This window comes from Phaseolus vulgaris, chromosome 8 (genome assembly GCF_000499845.2).
Source record: "Phaseolus vulgaris cultivar G19833 chromosome 8, P. vulgaris v2.0, whole genome shotgun sequence".
Classification (NCBI taxonomy): domain Eukaryota; kingdom Viridiplantae; phylum Streptophyta; class Magnoliopsida; order Fabales; family Fabaceae; genus Phaseolus; species Phaseolus vulgaris.
The window spans coordinates 60061008-60082417 of NC_023752.2; the positions used below are offsets into that span (position 1 = coordinate 60061008).

At 30.4% G+C, this 21410-nt stretch overlaps 4 protein-coding genes across 6 annotated transcripts; 2 read left to right on the top strand and 2 right to left on the bottom strand.

The window, feature by feature from the left end:
- Positions 1-531: 531 nt before the first annotated feature.
- On the top strand, positions 532-4225 carry LOC137826056 (GDSL esterase/lipase At2g24560-like). Its single transcript, XM_068631899.1, has 3 exons — positions 532-1153; positions 3542-3797; positions 4027-4225. The coding sequence occupies exons 1-3, from the start codon at positions 557-559 to the stop codon at positions 4218-4220; spliced, it is 1047 nt and encodes a 348-aa protein (XP_068488000.1). The 5' UTR covers positions 532-556; the 3' UTR covers positions 4221-4225.
- Positions 4226-5362: 1137 nt separating this feature from the next.
- LOC137825822 (uncharacterized) lies at positions 5363-6492 on the bottom strand. The gene has a single exon (XM_068631612.1). It carries the CDS (start codon positions 6490-6492, stop codon positions 5503-5505), a length of 990 nt encoding a protein of 329 aa, XP_068487713.1. The 3' UTR covers positions 5363-5502.
- LOC137825821 (uncharacterized) lies at positions 5363-11506 on the bottom strand. Of its 2 annotated transcripts, none has more exons than XM_068631610.1 (5): positions 9831-11506; positions 8261-8335; positions 8067-8176; positions 7831-7964; positions 5363-7742 (listed from the first exon to the last, which is right to left on the bottom strand). In XM_068631610.1, the coding sequence occupies exon 1, from the start codon at positions 11504-11506 to the stop codon at positions 10307-10309; it is 1200 nt and encodes a 399-aa protein (XP_068487711.1). In that variant the 3' UTR covers positions 5363-7742; positions 7831-7964; positions 8067-8176; positions 8261-8335; positions 9831-10306. The 2 variants fall into 2 exon arrangements, with proteins under 2 accessions (XP_068487711.1, XP_068487712.1); XM_068631611.1 differs by having other exon boundaries at positions 6901-7742; positions 8067-8134.
- Positions 11507-13811: 2305 nt separating this feature from the next.
- LOC137826831 (glycolipid transfer protein 1-like) lies at positions 13812-18170 on the top strand. Of its 2 annotated transcripts, none has more exons than XM_068632977.1 (7): positions 13812-13938; positions 14375-14504; positions 14994-15049; positions 15346-15476; positions 16829-16964; positions 17502-17633; positions 17788-18170. In XM_068632977.1, exons 2-7 carry the CDS (start codon positions 14387-14389, stop codon positions 17821-17823), a joined length of 609 nt encoding a protein of 202 aa, XP_068489078.1. In that variant the 5' UTR covers positions 13812-13938; positions 14375-14386; the 3' UTR covers positions 17824-18170. The 2 variants fall into 2 exon arrangements, with proteins under 2 accessions (XP_068489078.1, XP_068489077.1); XM_068632976.1 differs by having other exon boundaries at positions 13932-14090.
- The last annotated feature ends 3240 nt before the right edge of the window (positions 18171-21410 follow it).

Sequence of the window (21410 nt, forward strand, 5' to 3'; positions counted from 1 at the left end):
AGTGACTACAAAAATATAAATACAATTAATAAATATACATTTTAAATATATAATTACAAAAATATATTAGTTATCAAAATATATAAAGATGTACATCATTCTCTTTCTTTTACTGTTCTCTTTTTGATAATATTTTACATCATTCACCAACTATTCACTATTGGAATTTAAAGATGTACATAAAATATTTAAAGAAAGAACTGTTATAATCAATCATAGAGTACATTACTAGATTAAATCTCAAGAACCTCAACATTACTCACATAAGTACTTTTCTTAACATATTTTCTTATCAGATAATTTGTGTAAAATCTATTAAATAAAAAATAATGCTATGATGAACACTGAAAACTACCAAATTAACTTAACAATAAAGTATGTTCTCTAAGAGGTCATTGTCACTGTGCCACGAAACGTAACTATACTTTATTTTCTGACAATATAGCTGTAGACATTAATTAACACACTACTTCCTCTTACTGCATTTCTCAAGAACACAATATATATAAACCCTAGTATTCTGTGTGAGGAGTTATCACTCTAAAATATAGCAGAAATGTCATCAACAATGTTTCTTGTCATGGTAATGTATGTTTGCATTAGGGTTGTTGAATCTTCAAACTTTTCATCCCTTCTTGTTTTCGGAGATTCCACAGTTGACTCAGGTAACAACAACTACCTGCTAACTATTTCCAAGGCTAATTATTTTCCTTATGGCATAGATTTCCCCGGGCATGTGCCCACAGGGAGATTCAGCAATGGAAAACTGGTTTCTGATTTTCTTGCATCTGCCTTGAATATCAAAGACACTGTTCCTCCTTTTCTGAATCCAAACCTCAGTGATGAAGAACTGCTAACAGGAGTTTCTTTTGCCTCGGGACAATCTGGTATTGATGAATTCACTCCATCTCTAACGAATGTTCTATCCATGGAGCAGCAAGTTGAATATTTCAGAGCTTACACAGTGAAGCTGAAGGAAATGGTGGGAGAAGATGAAGCTATGCAAAGACTTGGAGACGCTCTTGTTCTGATCTCTGTGGGTAGTAATGATTTCATTTTGAATTTCCATGACTTCCCCACGAGAAGAGTGCTGTTCATCACCATTGATGCTTACCAAGATTATTTGCTTGATAAGCTTGAGCTCATCATTAAGGTAAATTAAAGTTATTTTGTTAGGGTTAATTGTAAAGTTGATAATGAGAAAATCATAAGAGAAAAAAAAATATAACTTTATATATTTAATTTTTTTAATAGTTTTTCTATACTTTTATTTCAGATAAACAACTATATTTTGTAAAAATATTAGAGCTTCCTATATTCTATTTTTATTTTGTTTATTAATTATTTAGTCATCAAATATATTTGTTATAGCACTTTTTTTTAAATTATTAAATCAAAATTATATTTTTAAAGACAACAAATAATTAATTATTTGGATTAAATTAAATATTATTTTAATATTAAAAGAATTATTGATATTTAAAATAATTTATATTATTCATAAATAATTTTTAAATTGGTATTTAGTTAGAAACTATTTATTAATAATAAAAAATATTTTTGATAAATTTTTTTAATTTATAAAATAGTATCTAATTTAATTAATATAATAATAATATTTTTTTTTCTAAAATTAATTTTTATTTAATATTTTTTAGCAATATTAGGTTTGTAAGATAAGCATTGTATTAAAATGTTTCATAATTTTTCAGAACACCTATCTTGGCTAAAATAAGGATTATAAAAAGTTGTAATATTTAATAAAATTTCTCCTAAAGGAACTCTTGAAAAGATATTCTTGTTTTTTTTTGTTTATCTTTTTATTGCTTTTAATCTAATAGTTAAGAGCGCTCCATTCATTAAAAATCATTAGATTAAAAAAGTTAAAAAATAATATAAAATAAATTATAATTCTTAGGTTTACTCTAAAAATAACTTAATCCTTATTCTCTTTAAAGATTTAAAATAACTGTCAAACTAACATGTATACAAATATCTTTGAACCATTTCACTTCTTATTTTCTTATTTTATCTTTAATAACAAAGAGAAGTATCTTTGAACCATTTCTTATTTGTCTGGTAATTAAAAGTGTATTTCTATATAATTTGAATGATAACTATACTATTTCACAAATAAAAAGGAAATATTACTAAAAAATCATTAAATAAAAATTAATTTAAAAAAAATAAAATAAATTATTATATTAACTAAATTATATATTATTGTAAAAATAAAAAAATATTGGATTAAGAAGTTTTTATTATTAGTAAATATTTTTTAAATTTATATTCAAATTAAATCTACTCATATGTGTTTTGTATAATATAAAATAATACTTTTAAAATGTAAATATAATTAAAACAAAGATAAACTAAAGATATTCTAATATAATTTTGCAAAAACAACCGTTTTATATAGGTTATAAGTTTACATCAAATTAAATTTTTCCTTGATTTTATTTGGATATCAATTGACACATTTATGAAAACTTTATTTTTTTATCGATAATAAAATATGAATAAATAAGAGTATTTAAGAATATTTCAATCTTTTACCAGAAAACTACTAATAATAGTTTATAAAAAAAATTGATCCAAATACATATACCTCAATATGACCACTACAAAAAATAAATAAATAGAAACTAATTTTAGAGATTAAAAATAATTAGTTGTTATAATAACTAAATTAAAAACCATTTTAGAAACCAAAAAAAAAAATTTGATTTTTAAATTATTTTCTATTATTGTTAAATGATTTCTAGATTGATATCTAATTAACTAATATTTGCTAAATTTGGTAGAAAAACCTTGGTTGTTAATTAGATACCAATTTAGAAACCATTTAATAATAATAGAAACTAATTTAGAAAAAAAAAATTTATTTAGTTTCTAAAATTTTATCTAATTTAGTCAGTATAACAACTAATTATTTTTTATATTTAAAAATTGATTTATATTTCATAATTTTCTTGTAGTGGAATCTACATTATCCAAATAACTATTAGTCCAAAAAAATTAAACCAAATAAAAAAATGTATTTGAAGTTCCTTTACCACCAACTTTCACACTTTCACACCAATTAGCCGATTACCTATTAATTTTTTTTAAATAAAAGTTTTCATGTTATTTATGCAACTTAAATTTTCATAAAATTTACTTACAATCTGTAAGTTAATGGCCATTTAAATTTGTATTAGATAACTGATTACCTATTAATTTGTTATACTTAAAACTCTCTTGTGTTTTCCTCTTCTGTTATTCATGTGACCCTGCCTACTGAATATATATATAGGAATGAAGTTTTATTGTGAGTACATAGTGTATTACCTTTTTCTTCTTTTCTGCAAAATAGTAAACAAAACTTTTCCCAACCATTTAGTGCTGAAAAACAGACTTATGAGAACTTTGTAATTGAGGTGGTAGAAACTAACCTTACAAAGACAAAGGTTTTCTTATCAAATTCAACAAAATAAAAACCCATTAATTCAAGAATAGTCCTAATAATTAATAATTATCTATCTTGTGTGTGATGTTGCAGGAACTATATGACCAAGGATGCAGGAACATTGGTGTGGGTGGGCTTCCTCCCCTTGGTTGCCTGCCTTTTCAACTGTTCCTAAAATTCAAAATTGATAGGCAGTGTTTGGAGGATGAAAATGCTGACAGTGAGAAATATAATAGGAAATTGACACAGAGATTGTCCCAGTTACAAGCTACACTCCCTCAAAGCAAAATTGTATATGGAGATATCTATCACCCACTACTCAACCTTATTACTAATCCTCAACATTATGGTAATTCATATTCAATACTTATAGTATGTTGTTTTAGCAATAGACACTGTTTTCATCTCTTAAATAACATATTGTCTGCAAAAAAGAATAGTTAGTTTTTCTGGGATGAGATTTAATATATGTACTCTATGAAAACTCTCACTTCATTATCAATTAATCAACTTCATCTCATAGAAAGTTATCATGTTCTTATATTTATTTTGAAGATATGTGAAAATTTATGAAATAGGTATGGAGGTAACAGACAGAGGGTGTTGTGGATCCGGTTACTTTGAAGTGATTGAGATATGTAATGCATTTACACCTCTATGCAGTAATCACTCAAAGTATGTATTCTGGGACAGTATTCATTTAACAGAAGCTTCTTACTATTATCTTGCAGACTCTCTTATAAGAGTAACTTTGCCCTTATTCTTCAAATAATACTGAGAACTACATCACAATTTTCTTCTTATATTACAACTCTTGTCTTTATTTTCAATATGAACTTAGTTTCATTGTTATATAATATTTGTAAGAAGTGAGCATATGTGTATATTATTGATTGAATCCAATTTTCAATCTTAGGCACAAAACTTTACTGTTGTACTCTGTATTAAATGAGGCCATTATATCACATGCCATAGCAGAAGCATTGAGAGCCAAAGAAACTATTATTATAGTCACAGTTGATGCTCTTTTTCAGATACACCTGCAAATATGACAGAAATCTAAGCTAGGGAGCCTCATAAAAGTGAATCCCATAGTTATATTGGACTACAAGGTATTTAACATAGGTAAATCAACAAAAAAGATTTCAGACACATTACTATGGACACAAGCACCAAATCAGAGTAAGAGAAAAAAAAAGTCTTAGAATACTTATTTGTTATCTATGTTCACATTTTAATCTGAATCATCATAAACACTTCAACGCCATCTGGTTTAGAGTTGTTAAAAGACCACATTGTTTCTCTGAGTCCAGGAGGACCACAGTGCAGTAATCCATACTATTTTCGGGTCACGTGATTACTTTTTCAATCAAGACCAATTTGTTCGAAACCCAAGAAGTGTTGTTTAAATTACTTTATAAATCTGTATTAATAATAAAAACTATTTTAAGATATCAATAATTTTTTAATTTATAAAATAGTATTTAACTTAATCACTATAATAAATTAGTTATTATTTAATTATTTTTTTAATGATATAAATTATTAACAAAATCTGGTTTTAGAAAGGAAGGTGGATAATAACTAATTAAAGTATATGAAATCATATAAATAAAGTAGCATTTAAAGAAAGAAGAATAGATGAGGATGAATTGTTTTATGTTTTGTTGGAGATCCTATATCGACTAGAGATAAAAATATTTCATTATATATAAGTGGATGAAAACCTCATCCCATGAGCCGGTTTTATGGAGTTGAGTTAGGCTCAAAGTCCTCTTTGTAATTTGATATTAGAACCATTTAAAGTCTATCATACGAGTGTTTGTTGGGCCTATTATGCCACTTATAATATGTTGTCACACGCACGAGCTGTCACTCTCTCTCGACGTGAGGGAGTGTGTTGAAGATCCTACATCGACTAAAAATAAGAATATTTCATTGTGTACAAGTAGATGCAAATCTAAGTACATTAAAAAATCAGAAATACCTAGTTAATATCTGTCCATATTTAAGTTTATTAGAAGAGTGATAACATCTAGAAGCAGAGTGCTAAATTATATATCATGTGGATACTGATGAGTTCTCCAGAACTGCACATCATAATCCAGTTGTTCGTTGCTCTGGGAGGCAAATGATTGATCTGGCAAGTCTGTGGTGTCAGAGTCTGAAGTTAGCAGTGAATATAAATATTCAGATGAAGAGTTCCTCTTCATGTTATTCAGAGGCTTGGGGTGTGCATGGTTACCCTGGTAATGTATCTCAACAATTTTCCCATCTATAGTTCTATCAACTTTTTTCTTCGCATAACAATTGGGGTGTGTGCATCTATAGTAACTTACTCGATTTTCATTTCCTTTCCCAACTTTATCTTCATATTTTTTCCAATTGTACCCATCTCCTTCCATTCTTAACAATGGAATTTGTTGGTAGCCGAAGCCATTGTTGTCATCGGCTTCTCTTTCTCCACCATCTGCAGTACCAAGTTCTATGGTTACGTGGTCTTCCATTGGTACTGTTTCAATCTCTGACTCAGACTCTTTAGAACGAAGAATCATGAAACAATAGCACAAGATGGCTGCAACAATAAAGAGCATCAAATTGATCTCCATAAGTTGAACAGTTAAGCATCCAAGGAAGAAATTGAGGAGATCTGCTCCAAACCCCAGGTTGATCTGCCTTGAAAGACACAAAGACATCAAAGCAAAGGCTCCACACGAAATCAAACTTAATCCGTTTGGTTTTCCATTCGCAGATTTATCAGATACGAAAGAGTAGAAAGAAGTGAGCAACAAAACCAGAACACCCGCGTGAACTTTCAGCGAGAAACACCTGGAACGTTTCCATTTCTTCAGAAATAACACGATGCTGCTGATAGAGAAGCTTACCATGGTGTAAAGGATGATCTTCAAGAAGTTCCACTCTCCAAATAGATGGTTGAAAGAGGAACTAAACGCATAACAGATAAGTCCAATCACACTGGAGATAAACCCCACAACTCTGCATAGACTTTTCTGTTCTAGAGGATTGAAATTTCGGAGAGACATCACTTGATTTCTACAGGACAGAGCTTTTGGTTTGGTTGTGGATTTTGAGAAGTTGAAAGAGGAAGGGAAGGATCTGAGATGGAGCAGAACAGAAATTGGTACAATGTCAAGAGAGTTGGCATAGTCAATGGTAGGAAGACTTGGGAATCGTTTATTATAGCGTTGCAACAAGTTGCATGAAGTTGGAAGAAGGTCCTGGGTAGGTGCAAAATTTATGACTTTTATTTGAGATTAGTAATTAGAAATAAGAAATAAGAATATTTGAATAAGATTTATTTTATAAGTTGATTTTTAATCAGTTTATGTAAAATTTAAAAATTAATTATGACCTAATTGGAGTATTTTTATAGAATAGACTTATATAGAATAGACATCGACCCTCTATAGGATAGACCTTGACACTAATAATAAAGTAAAACATATCGATTAATGAAGTACTTAAGCATTAGTTTTTGAGTTTTTTGGCTTCTTCCTTGAATATGTTGTCCAAGGTGTTTTCAAAACAACAGTGTTGAAACATTTCCTGGGTTCACGGTTCATTTTAGAAAACATGTTGACTTCTTGATTTGGCTGGTCTTCATCTCCATGTAAGTCTTTCTCTTCATCTACATTTTCATGAATACTTTCTGGCTTTATGAAGTATGTGCAATCCACTGAAAGAGGTCAAACTTCAATTAATGAAGTACTTAAGAATCAGTTTTTGGGTTTACTGCACTAATAACAAAGTAAAACGTATCGATTAATGAAGTACTTAAGCATCAATTTTTGGGTTTTTTTGGCTTCCTTTGAATATGTTGTCCAAGGTATTTTCAAAACAACAGTCTTGAAACGTTTCCTGGGTTCACGGTTCATTTTAGGAAACATGTTGACTTCTTCATTTGGCTGGTCTTCATCTCCATGTAAGTCTTTCTCTTCATCTACATCTTCATGACTACTTTCTAGCTTTCTGAAGTATGTGCAATCCACTGAAAAAGGTTCAACTTCAATTACTTATGACCGAACTTCAGGAATAGAACAGAACTTCTGCTTGCAATTAACTCAAGTATGTCGTTGATCTCTTTCTCCATACTCATGATTAATACTTCATTTTCCTCAGATTTGCGCATCAGTTCAACAACTTTCACTGTCATTGCACGAACTTCATCCTTTGTTGCTTTCTTCTTCCTAATTCCACAACCAATTTGGTGAAAAACTTCTTGAACAAATTCACTGCAAAGTTCTTCATTGGAAGCACATAACTCAACAATAACCTGTTCGTTGACATATATAATTCCAAACTTAATTATCTACATTCAGAACAACATTAATGTAATACAAATTCCAATAAAAATGACATACCATATTCTTACACAGACCAATCGAAGTTCATTGTCACCAACTATAACATCTATCAAATGCATGATATGAGGATATTTATTTCCACTCCTAGGTATTTGACGCTTATAAGAGAACAAATGCTCCATCGCCAATATCTGAAGAATGAATACAAAAAATTCATTTATTACAAAGTCAAACACCAAACACATGCACAATTATTACAAACATTTAGCAATAAGAAAAATGTTTTATATTACCTGCAACAGATATACACAACCATCCAAATGGATAGACGACATACTTTCCTAGGTCATCCATTTTGAAGCTGAACACAAATTATCAACCAAAATGTCATATGCTTAAACACCTGTATATCAAATCAAATAGAAATACACTATAATATATAAAATTATCAAAAAATAAATATAACAAATCATCATTTCAATCAAACCTTAGCTTGAGTCTTGGGATGATGATCAATCGCAAGAACCTCCTCATTTGAGCATCCGTTAATTGACATTATATCCTGAACAAGTAATTATTTAATCAATTGAAAACCATGAACACCAAAATTCAATTCTACAAAAACCAAAATAAATACTACCCTACCAAAATACATGCAAGAAATTAGTAAAGCACACGAATTTTAACTATGCATAAACGTGGTGGCAGGTCACCACCTATTCCTAGATACCTGACCCCTTCCCCAACCTCTTTGCCCATCTCAACCCTCATAAAACCAAAAGCAAACATTAACTTCGAAGGTTACAAGATAGTGCATAAATACCTACATAAATCACATTTGAACCTATTCTTACAATGATCAATTCTCTAACCTTCAATCACCTCATTGCACTACCTTTTCAACCCTCACAACACCAAAACAACACATGCAAACATAACAGTGGTAAGACAACGTGACAATGCAAAAAGTGTTTCATAGGACACCATATAAAAACAAAGGGGTCTCCACTTTCCCATGACAATGTCACTAATTCAGGAATTAACATTCACATTCAATTTTATCACCACTAACTCAGTCCCTAACCTTCTGGACACACAGAAACTCCAAAATCAGTCCCACAATTGCACAACAAAAAACAATGAAAACCCAATCCATTCAAACTTCAAAACTCAAAAACCATAACATCAAACAAACAAACGAAATTGCATTTTGCATATCAAGTTTTTTTTTAAATTCATTTTTTCAATGCCATAAATTTAGTGATATTGACCCTTTTCAGTTAAACTACACAAATGGTACATACATGTTCAACTTACAGGGTTTTATACCAAATCTATGTCAGCTGACCTACAACCACTATTTTATTTGCCACTTATCCTTCTTTGGTCCATTATTCTTGCAATATTTGCTTTTCTATTCCTCTAAATTTATAATTCCAAGAACTTCTTTGTTTTTTTTCAATATATCCAACAATCTGCACATTTTCATGATTTTTATCTAATCAAACCCTATGACTGAACAGTATGACAAGGATGGTTACTAACAATTTTACTTATTTGTGATTAACAATCATTACAATACTTCTTCATAATGATAAAAACTTTCTTTAACTAATATTCTTTAGAAAATTGATATAAAAATTTCCAAACTTAAAGGCTGAAAGTGCTTTTTTTAGTAATTTAAATTGTACAAGGCTACAAGCTTTATTTTGGGAACAAAATTGTTAGACAAAATCACAGTACAAAAACTCCTTCAGAGGTGACCACATAAAAACGAAGGGGCCGTCACTTAGCTAGATAGATCACATTGCAAACATTCACATTAAATTCTATCACCAGGAACTCATAACACACAAAATTCAAAATCAGTCCCAAAATTGTAGAGCAAAAAATAGTAAACAATGAAATCCAAATCAATTAAAAATTCAAAACTCAAAAACCACAACAATAAACAATCAAACGCAATTACACTACACTCAACGCTACACAACGAAAATCAAACCAAAAGCAAAACAATCAAACAAATAACCTCGTACCAAACGAACCAAAATACATACCTGATTCGAAATTGCACTCTTCAACGAAAACCCTAATGCCAACGCACCTCTATGAAGCTTCCTTCTCCCTTTAATAACCATCGTACAATTGTTTAGCGCCCAATCCAAAACCTTAAACCGCTGCACTCCAAAACCCCACCAATTGAGACCCTCCCAATCCAAAATGCACACAAATTCCAACTTGTTCTTTTGCAATGAAGAACCTCAAACGCAAACGTTGTCCCTTCGCAATCCACAATCCTACCTTTCAAACGCACCGATCAATGGAAGAAAAAACTCTATTGCTTCCACAAACCCTTTCACGAATGCACTCCAAAACCCTTTCAGAAACGCACCTTCCAAATGCTATAATTTGTCAATTTTTTCAACTCAGCAAGTTAGACCCACACACTCTTTCTTTAATATTAAAACTGTGATGTCACCCAGTTGTATTATGAAGCAACATTATTAGAGATGTCAAAATTTCGATACTCAAATTATATTTCATGTGGATACTGATGAGTTCTCCTGAAGTGCACATCATAATCCAATTGTTGGTTGCTCTGGGAGGCAAATGATTCAGTGGTGACAGAGTCTGAAGTTAGCAGTGAGTATAAATATTCAGATGAAGAGTTCCTCTTCATGTTATTCAGACGCTTGCAATGTGCATGGTTACCCTGGTAATGTATCTCAACAATTTTCCCATCTATAGTTCTAACAACTTTTTTATTCACATAACAATTGGGGTGTGTGCATTTATAGTAACTTACTTGATTTTCATTCCCTTTCCCTGTTTTATCTTCACATTTTTTCCAGTTGTACCCTTCTCCTACCATTCTCAATAACGGAATTTGTTGGTCATCGGCTCCTCTTTCTCCACCATATGCAGTACCAAGTTCTATGGTCACGTGGTCTTCCATTGGTACTGTTCCAATCTCAGACTCAGACTCTTTAGAACGAAGAATCATGAAACAATAGCACAAGATCGCTGCGACAATAAAGAGCATCAAATTGATCTCCATGAGTTGAACAGTTAGACTTCCAAGGAAGAAATTGAGGAGATCTGCTTCAAACCCTAGGTCGATCTGCCTTGAAAGACACAAAGACATCAAAGCAAAGGCTCCACACGAAATCAAACTTAATCCGTTTGGTTTTCCATTCACAGATTTATCATACACGAAAGAGTAGAAAGAAGTGAGCAACAAAACCAGAACACCCGCGTGAACTTTCGGCGAGAAACGACCGGAACGTTTCCATTTCTTCAGAAATAACATGATACCGCTGATAGAGAAGCTTACCATGGTGTAAAGGATGATCTTCAAGAAGTTCCACTCTCCAAATAGATGGTTGAAAGAGGAACTAAACGCATAACAGATAAGTCCAATCACACTGGAGATAAACCCCACAACTCTGCATAGACTTTTCTGTTCTAGAGGATTGAAATTTCGGAGAGACATCACTTGATTTCTACAGGACAGAGCTTTTGGTTTGGTTGTGGATTTTGAGAAGTTGAAAGAGGCAGGGAAGGATCTGAGATGGAGCAGAACAGAAATTGGTACAATGTCAAGAGATTTGGCATAGTCAATGGTAGGAAGAGTTGGGAAGCGTTTATTATAGTGTTGCGTTTCTGGTTGCAGGAAGCTCCTGGTATGCAGAAACTTTATGACTTTTGTTTCCATATTTTGAAATAAGAACATTGTAAACTTTATTCTATGAATTGATTTTTAATTAGGTTTACCGGGAAATCAAGAAATCGATCACTGATTTAATTAGAGTATTTTTTAGAATCAACTTCAATAGAAAATTTAAAAGTAACAGCACTAAGTGATTCGGTTACTACTTCCTCATATAAAATTATTGAATCAGGAGATATAATAATATGGAAAAGACAAAACTGTTTGAAGCACCCACAGAATTGAAAGAACCGGAGCACCTTTGTTTGAAACTGGTAAGTGCAGGTTATTCACATTTCATTTAATAATCAGAGACGAATTCAAATCTAAGTTATGGTAATTAAATTTATATCGATTAACTATGACCAATCGGTTTTCTTAATAGGTCAAATGTTATATTTAAAAAAAAACTGATTTAAACGTGTAGATAGTTTTTTATGTTTAGAGATGGTTGAAGATCCACATTAACTAAAAATTATGACATTTCATTGTATATAAGTGGGTGTAAACCTCCCCACAAGCTGATTTATGAAGTTGACATGATTTTAATTTTTTTTTATTAAATAATTATATGTACTTGTAAATAGTATTATACTTAAATTTACCAAATTAAAAGTCAACTAGGTTAATTCTAGACAATTATGATTTTCGTGACCTAAAAGAATGAATTGTGAACTGGATATTGGGTTTTGTAAGAAGAGATGAGGAATGAAAGTTAGATGGAAGGTATTCTGATACTTATATAAGGACTATATATTCGTGTTTGTTTTAATTTATTTATTGTTTGTTAAAAAAAATATAATAGTTGGCATGTTTACCATATGAATATCTTGGAACTTCCCAATGAAAATTCCATAAGCTGCAACATCATATTTTGAAGTGAGACTCTTATTTGTTCACTCACCCCAAAATCATAGGCATTCCATGAAGATTGAGTGTTGCAGATTGTTAAAATTGCAATAATAAAATAAAATAAAATGGATTATTTCAGATGATACAACCCAAAGCCCCACAGTAGATAAGGGTTATTTTAAATTGGTACGTCTCAATATTGTTTTGGATAAAAACCAAGAAACGCAAACTTTCATTTTAAAATAACCCTTTATTGGTTTTTAAACGCTCGTAAGCTGCACAATGAAGATTCCTACACAAAAGTTGGTTGCCATGCATTCAAATGAACAATGCAGATTCCTGACGCGTTTGATTGTGTTGTGTAGTTGAGGGGGTGTAGCTGAGGTTTTCTGATGGTCTTAAATATGGTGTTTTCAGCAAAACATTCATGTAGAAAGTGTGGTAATGGATAATCTGTTATTTGTTTTTTATAATTGTTTATGAATTATTTTTTAGAAGGTAATCAACTACATGCATGAGACAATTGATGTTGTGTGTATTTTGTATGAGATAATCGATTATCATAGGAAAAAAATCAATTATGGAGGATGTTTTGTGTTTATGTAATTTCGATTTTATTTTATGAGGTTTATTTGGTTGTTGTGTTGGTTGAAATTGATTCGTAATTTCACAGTAGTTACATTTGCATGGATATATGTGTTGATGCTCGTGATGAACTGAATCAATCAAATATCAATAATCCTTTATTTATAGAAAAATATATATTATTATTATCTTTATTATTACTGGGGCTTGCTTTGTAGCCGCATTTTTTATTTTTATCATTGTTATATTCATATATTCTTTACAAAAAATAAATAAAAAAATCAAATAATAAGAAGGGGATAACCACTAAATCAAATGATAAGAAGAAATAAAAACTATAATTTTTAAAAGAGACAAAGATATGAAAAAAAAAATGTTTCAAAAATAGTAAGAACTATCCCACGTTTAATAAAATGTTTAGTTCTAGGTTGGACAAACTACTCCATATCTAATATTTAAAATTGATAACTATTTTTTACAAGATGACAATATATTAATATTAAAAATAAAATAAAAATATAGTGTCCAATTTAATTCTAAGAATAATTAATTTTTTAGTAAATACTTAAAAAAAAAGAAAATGAGTAAAATATCTAAAATAAAACAATAAAATAAAATATTAATAAAGATAAAATAGGAACAAATTTATATGAAAAAAACAATTATAATGAATAATTATCTTTATTTTTAGGTATAGATTAATATAAATTATTAAATTAATATTTTTATTTTAATATATATATATATATATATAAATAGTGTTTTTTTATATTTAAATGAATTTTTTGTTTTCTATTTTTATTTTTGAATAAATATTTTTAATCAAATGTCATATTTTTATAATAATTTAATAAATTCATATAAAACATGTGCAACTTACTAATTTATAATTAAAAATGAGAACAAGAAATATGTTGCCAATATTTTATTTACTTGAAAATTAAGCATGAAATCCCGTTCCCATCTCGTAGCTCCAACGCAATTGCTGTTTGGGTCACAGTCCCTCAGATTCCTCCTGTGTATGCATTTCATCTCTTCTCTATTTGTTCATGGATTATGCATCTTCCTTTCTTTCTTCAAACAAATCAAATCTAAATTTTCTTTCTTTTTGAAAATTAGCAACTGGGTATTCCAAACTCTTCCTTTTTCTCAACTCAGTTTCAGTTTCTGGGTAATTCCCTGTTATTTTTAATTAAGCATCTCAAAGGGCATTTCATTCAGAAATCCAAGGATCCAAACTCTTAGTTCATTGAAAATTTACTAATCTCAGTTGACAGCATACTATGTGGGTAGGAAAGCAAATTGGGATGATCTTATAAGCTTTAGAATCACTAGCTGCAACTTAAGTTTAAGCTTCTGATGTGTTATTTATAGTGCAATTAAGTTAAACTTTACTTACTTAGAACCCTGTTAAGCTCATGCTAATGTATTTTTGTTGGGTCTTGTCATGTGCAGCAAAGCTCAAAAATGGAGGGGACTGTTTTCGCTCCTGCACTGAAAGAACTTGAGCATGTAAAGTCTGAGCAAGGAGAAATTCTGAGCAAGTCTTTCTTGGAAGCGTGCAAGCACATATTGCCAGTAATAGGTGTGTCTTGTTCATTACCGTGTTATTAGCACTTTAAAGAAAGAAGTAATAGATGCTAACATTTCCCGGAGTGTTTCCTCCATATATAATCTGTGGTGTCTTAAATGATACTATATTTGCTAAATTTAAAGGAATTATCAACTCTTTGAGCCAGGTAAGATGCATAATGTGAGTTTTTCCAAGGTGGACTTTGTTGATCCTGTTCTGTTAGCATTCATCCAGAGATTTTATTTTTCATCAATAAAATGTGGAAAATGTTTTGATTGTTTTTAATTTTGTTTTCTTGGTCTCTTAGGTATCTATATCTTCATTTCTAGATCGATGACTATTAATGTGCAGAAGTAAATTTTATTTTACAGTTTTAACTCTACAACTGTGACATATTCAACACAATAGATTGTGAACCAATGCATCCTGGTTTAGTTCTTGTTTAAGCATAAATGAATACATGTGTCATGGTTAAAAGATCTAACACTTTTCTTGTAACAGATAAGTTTGGAGCTGCTATGGCCCTTGTTAAATCTGACATAGGTGGCAACATAACGGTATGTTTTTGTGAACTGCTCATTCCGACTCTAATGTTACTGTATACTTTTTTAGATACTTTCCTGCAGCTTTGAATGTATTATTCTTCACTTCTTATGGTAACATGGTATAGCTATATATATGTATTGCATAGTATTTGGTTGTGTTTCATTTTGTTTTAATTTGTGGGTTTCTATCTGACTTACATAATAAAATGTTTTTCATTTGTTTAACGATTATAAGTGTGTACATTATCTAAGCCTTGTGATCATATCCTATTTGTTCTAATTCCGTACCTCACTGATTTTCTTGGCAGAGATTGGAAACTATGTATTCCTCCAATCCATCCAGATTCAACTACCTGTACAGTTTGGTACAGGTGGAGATTGAAACTAAAACTGCTAAATCATCATCTAGTTGCACCAATGGCCTTCTTTGGCTGACAAGGTAATGAACATCATGCAGTTGCATTTAACTTGCGTTTTCATATTGGTATGACATTCCTAAATCGTTTTTTTTGGAGAACTTTTTCTAATACAACCTCTGAAAAACACTGTTGTTGCTGTGCTTATAGTTCTTTTCTTATAACAATGGCTATATAATACTAAACAAATTTGGCATTATAGTCATTCAAACAATAATTGTTGTTGGTTGCTACTGCATAATTACTGCAGACTATGGTTGCTGCTTTACTCATACTAAACAACCTCAAAAACAAAAAAATTATATCCAAATCATTCATAATTCATCATCTTCCTCTCCAAGATCTGCAGACTATGGTTGCTGCTTACTTCTATGCGTACTGAGCTGAGGTGCTAAGGCTTCCAGCGCGGATAAACTTTCTTAGTCAGACTTGATAGGTGAGACTTGCACGAAAAAACGGATAAGAATATTAGTATGCAAGGCCTGAATCCGGTTTCACCCACAGTTCAGGCTGCAATTTGCGATTCCGAGTGTGATACAAATGATACAACACTGATTCGGGTGCCCAAACGAGTTTTCCAACAATTGTATCATGGGGTGGCGAATCGTATTGTGCTATACAAATTATGTATCATGTGATGATGATACACTATCATGCTCTAAACATATTAGTATATGATTACAGTATGAGATAGTTTCATACATAGTTTCATACATTCTAACAAAGCTCAATGAAAAGCTTTACCTTATAGCAATTACAATAGCTATGTTTTGCAAGAACATTTCTGCCTTTCAAGAGAGACAAGTGAAGATATAAGAAAGCATAAAATTAGGAAAGATAATGGGGAGAAAGTAGGGGTAGCATCTGTGAGGAAAAAGATGATAAAATTTTACTGAAGATTGCTTGACCAAGTGAGAAATATACCAATAGAAGCTCCAGTGAGAAGAGCTGGTAACATGAAGACCAATAGAAAGCCCAGTAAATAGAGGTGGATGACAGTCAAAAGGGAGGGATAGATACCATAAAAAGGATGTAGATCTAAATGACAGTTTTGTAGAATTGATTTTTGTCACAGTGCAATTCTTTTAGCTTACTCTACTCCATCATATTAGGAAACAACTTGTGTTGTCATTGTATGCAACTATGATGAATCCTTTAAATTTGGTTCATTTCGATTTTACCTTTTATTTCTTTTAATACTGTTATGAAACTTCAGCTAGTTCTGCTTATCTTTCTCAAGGTTTTGAGACTAATGTGATAATTATTTTTATTTGGTGGTCAGAGACCTTAGCTAATGAGTATTTGTTGCCATTGCCATATTTATCCTTGCAATTTTATTTATGATAAATTTTTCGCTAACCGATCAAATCTTCAGAGCAATGGATTTCTTGGTGGCTTTGTTTCGAAACTTAATTGAGCATGAAGATTGGACAATGTCCCAAGCTTGTACAGATTCCTATAACAAGACTCTGAAGAAGTGGCATGGCTGGCTTGCTAGTTCAAGCTTCAGTGTAATCTTATGTTTAATTCTTTGTTGATATAATCTTGAATATTTTGATAGAAACACCAAATCCAGCTTTTTGACTTATCGGAGGTCTATAAATCGTCTTGCAAATCTGTAGAATGTCAATGGCTGGGCATTGAAATAGTCTTCCTAGAAAATCCTGTTAAGTTGACCATGTGCATCATTGTGTTGTCAATTTTCTACAACCTTTGCACTTCATCACGTCAGTGCTTCAGATTCATTGTTGTATGAAATACGTTTAACTATCAATATTATTACTTTATTTGTCCTAATTTCCTGTATTTAGACATTTTAGCATTAAGGTTTCTAAATAAATGACCCGAATGTCCTCCTGATCATGTAAAACATTACACCAACAATGAAATAAGCTTGCATCTTCTAGTTTCTTTGCACTTTACGTTAGTCTATGTAATTTAAGTTAAAGAATTTAAATACCGTGCAATTTTTTTTAACTATGAAGTGAATGTACATTGTATGAAACTGAATATGGTTTTGGGCTGTGTACTAAACATTTGACCTGCAGGTTGTCATGAAGCTTGCTCCTGGTAGGAAGAAGTTCATGGAGGTGATAGGAGGCACCGGCGATATCAATGCTGACATTGATAAATTTTGTACATCCTTTTCTCCTCTACTTGAAGAAAATCACAAGTTTCTGGTAAGAAATAAGATATATTGGATCATTTTTATGCTTGAAGATGATCATAGAATGACAATGATTTTATATTATCTTATTCTCAGTGGTGTATGTTAGCAACTTCATATTTTAAACCTTTTATCCAGGAACTCATCAAACTTCTCTTTCTGAACAGGCTCGTCTTGGCTTGGATGACATGAAAGCATCATAAACCACAGATTCATGGTCAGAAATTTTCGATGAGTAGCTCTTACATGCTCTTATCAATTTTACTGGCACAAATATACAAACACTGACTTTCATCTTGTGTTAAATTGTAAGAACACTAAGTACTGTATTTGGATCTTACACTGTATCTTTGAGATATCAAAGTTGGTCACCATTAGTTAGTTTATTACAAAGGTTAAGGCTAATGGTTGGTTGTTTAGAGCTTGTTTTCTGAAATACAGTATAAAGTTGGTCACTTTTTGTATTTAAACTTGTGTTAAAAAAATTAGACCGTGGAACTCGTGGTTCCTATTGGTGGGTTGGCTTTGATCTCCCACGTTCGCATCATAATTCCTTGACTCATTTGTGTAACTCTCACAAGCTGTTTTTGCTCCTCAAAGTCCCCCATAGCTGAAAAATTCAAAATCGAATACAGATGATATTTTTTTCTGAGAAAACCTCACATCTGCATATAGGATATGTTGTATTGAATATTTCTTTCTCTAATACATCATGTCCTTTTCCATTGTAGCTCGCCACCCTATTGGGAGTCTTATTTTTGGTTTACTTTTTTTTAAACAAAAAATAATAAATAAATATGGATTACTTAAGAGAATAAAAAAAAAACAAGACATTATACCTTTTTCTAACCCAAACCCTCAGTAAATACTCTTTGTTATAACATGATTTGGTTTAATGTACTCCAATACTTCCATGATTTGGTGTGATTTCACTAAAAGAAGTGATAATTATCTATAAATTTGAATTCGTAAATAAATTAAAATTTGCATACGAATTTTATGTATGGATTGTTATTTACATATAAAATTGAATTACATAATTTTAGCATGTTGAAGTAGAACTTCTTTTGAAAGATATTATCACTATATAATGATGGTAATAGAATCGATAGGTAATATTACGAAAATAATTTATTAAAACATTAAAATTAATATTATAATTATTATTATTAATGATTTCATTATTATTATTAATAATATTCATATTAATAATAATATTCATATTAATAATAATATTCCTTCCATTAAGTCACTCCATCTTGCTTTCCTCGATCTTCTACTTTATACCATTCCATCTCTTGTTGGTGTTATTGTTATATAAAGACCTCAAGCACCTCTCATCCCATCTTTCAAATTCACCATATAATTGTTAGAAAACTGTTAGATCATATTCAAAAGTGTTTCTTCCTCTCTCAATATATAACTATTGTTCGTAGAAGAGTGTTTTGAAGGTTTTTTTTATTAGCAAAATAAATAAATAAATAAATAAATAAATATAAACCCCTTAAGAGTGCTCATAATCTTACCAGAATCAGCCAACACAAATCAAGCACCTAAACATAACACTGCGTCCAAACCTTAAAACACAACCAAAAACTAACAAAGATTTTTTATTTCCATGAAAACAAATTCTCCATTTATGTGTTAGAGAGCTAATCTCCATTTTTTTTAAATGTTTACACATTTAAACTTACAATATTCTTCCACCTATTTTGGTAATAAAATTTTATAGATATATACAGTTTTCTATGATATTTTGCTCAATGGTATATATATATAAAAGAAACCAGGACTTTAATTTATAACAAAGTTTAAAACAAAGAAATGCTAAGCTTAAAACTTCAACCCAACATTTCTCTTATAAATAGTGTATCGGTAAAAAGTAGTCACGTCACTCGATATCGATGACTGATCGGATTATCAAATAGAAAATAAAAAGATATGCGATAAATCAGATAATATCCTATAAATCCGGTAACCATGCGATAAATAAGGTAATACTGTCTCATTATTAGATCCGGTTCATAAATGAAACAATTCACTATTAACACTATAAATAAGCATTGCTACAAGAATAAGGTACATTTTTATCAATATATCACTCACTCATATACAGAACACTTGTTTGATCGTCTGAGAATCTTTTACAGGTTAACTTCCAACCGAGTATTAAAGAACGAACACAAGAAGAGGAAGGAGAAATGACCGAACACCAAAGAGTAAATATGAGAATGAAGGTGAAGGATGAGAGACAATTGTTCGAGTCACTAACAGATACTATCTAGAACCTATAACCCTGTACAATTACAAATAGAAGCTTTATGTTTTTTATGATTTCACTAATCACATATAATATTTTCTGTAGTTAAATGGAAAGTGCGACAAGAAAATTGGTGTGGCAACTTTATGAGCTTAATCTTCAAGAAAGGCATTGCTTAATTTTTTTACAGCTAGTTAAGCCATATTTAAACTGCATTATAAGATTTTTTGGATACAGTTCTTGTATTTAGGCTTATAAAAGTTTGGAACATCCTTAAAGTATCAGTTTCATTTAATATATTTACTAATTGCTGATGAAAAAAGTAACTTATTAGCTCCCAATCTGCCAACCTTCCATTGCCATCTTCTTTAGTTTACTTAAGCATGATTACAAGAACGAATGATGTTGCTGTTGTGTCTCCCTTTTTCAAGCAAGAAACTCCAACCACTCTAACCCTCATCGTGGAGTTCACGTATTTATTAATGATTAATAAAGATATTGTTAGAAAACTTAGTACGAAATAAAGCGATGATATTTGGTACTTGAAATCAATTGAAAAATATAATAACTTTTAAAAAAGTTAGATAATATTAATTAAAATTTAAAAAACTAATTAGAATTTATAAAATATAAACTGGGATACTCAACTTGAATCATTTGATTTAAAGTCTTTTAAACTTTGACTTAAAATAAAATATTAACGTTTTTATTTAAATTTTTAAATTATAATATAAAAAATAATATTATGATATTATGAATGGAACAACTTATTGATATTACAATAAAATGAAAAACTAGCTTCCAAATTAAAGTGTGACTCAATATGGGATGCTAATAGATTATAAAACAACATGAATTTTAATATTTTTAATGAGTTAAAAATACATAAAGCTATTTTAAAATTTATTTATTTTATTATATAAAGTGTTTGAGTTGGTTTGGGCCAATATTAAATTTGAAAAGATTAAAAAAAATATTTATACTAAATGAGATAATATTAATGTATTTCAGTGATTTCTTCATCAATAATAACATTCAAAAGCCCGTCATTTTCTTGCTTCCCAAAGTTATGTTTGAAACTCAATTTTTAACTTTGAAACTCAATCGCTAAGCTATTTCACTTTCCCAAGCGAACGACAAATCTCAAATACAACTCAATCTCTTCACCTTTCTTCCAAAAAATTCTTTCTATGATAGTATAAGGGATATATTAATGTATTAAATGTATTAAATAACACAGTAATCTATTAATGTGTTGGAACTGATATATAACAGTGTAGAATCCTAGCAAGCTCATAACATAGCATTTGTTTATGTGATGACAAACAGCACATGCAGAAGTTACATAACATTTGTTTAAGTGTTCCAATTTTAGTGGCTTTTAAGGTTACGTGTTATCCCTCTTATCTTCAAGTGCCACACTCTCAACAACCATTTAAAACTTCAAAACATTTTAACACCTTTGCCATTTAAAATTAGAATAATATGTAATGAGAAAACAGATGATGGCAACAGAGAGGACATGCAGCA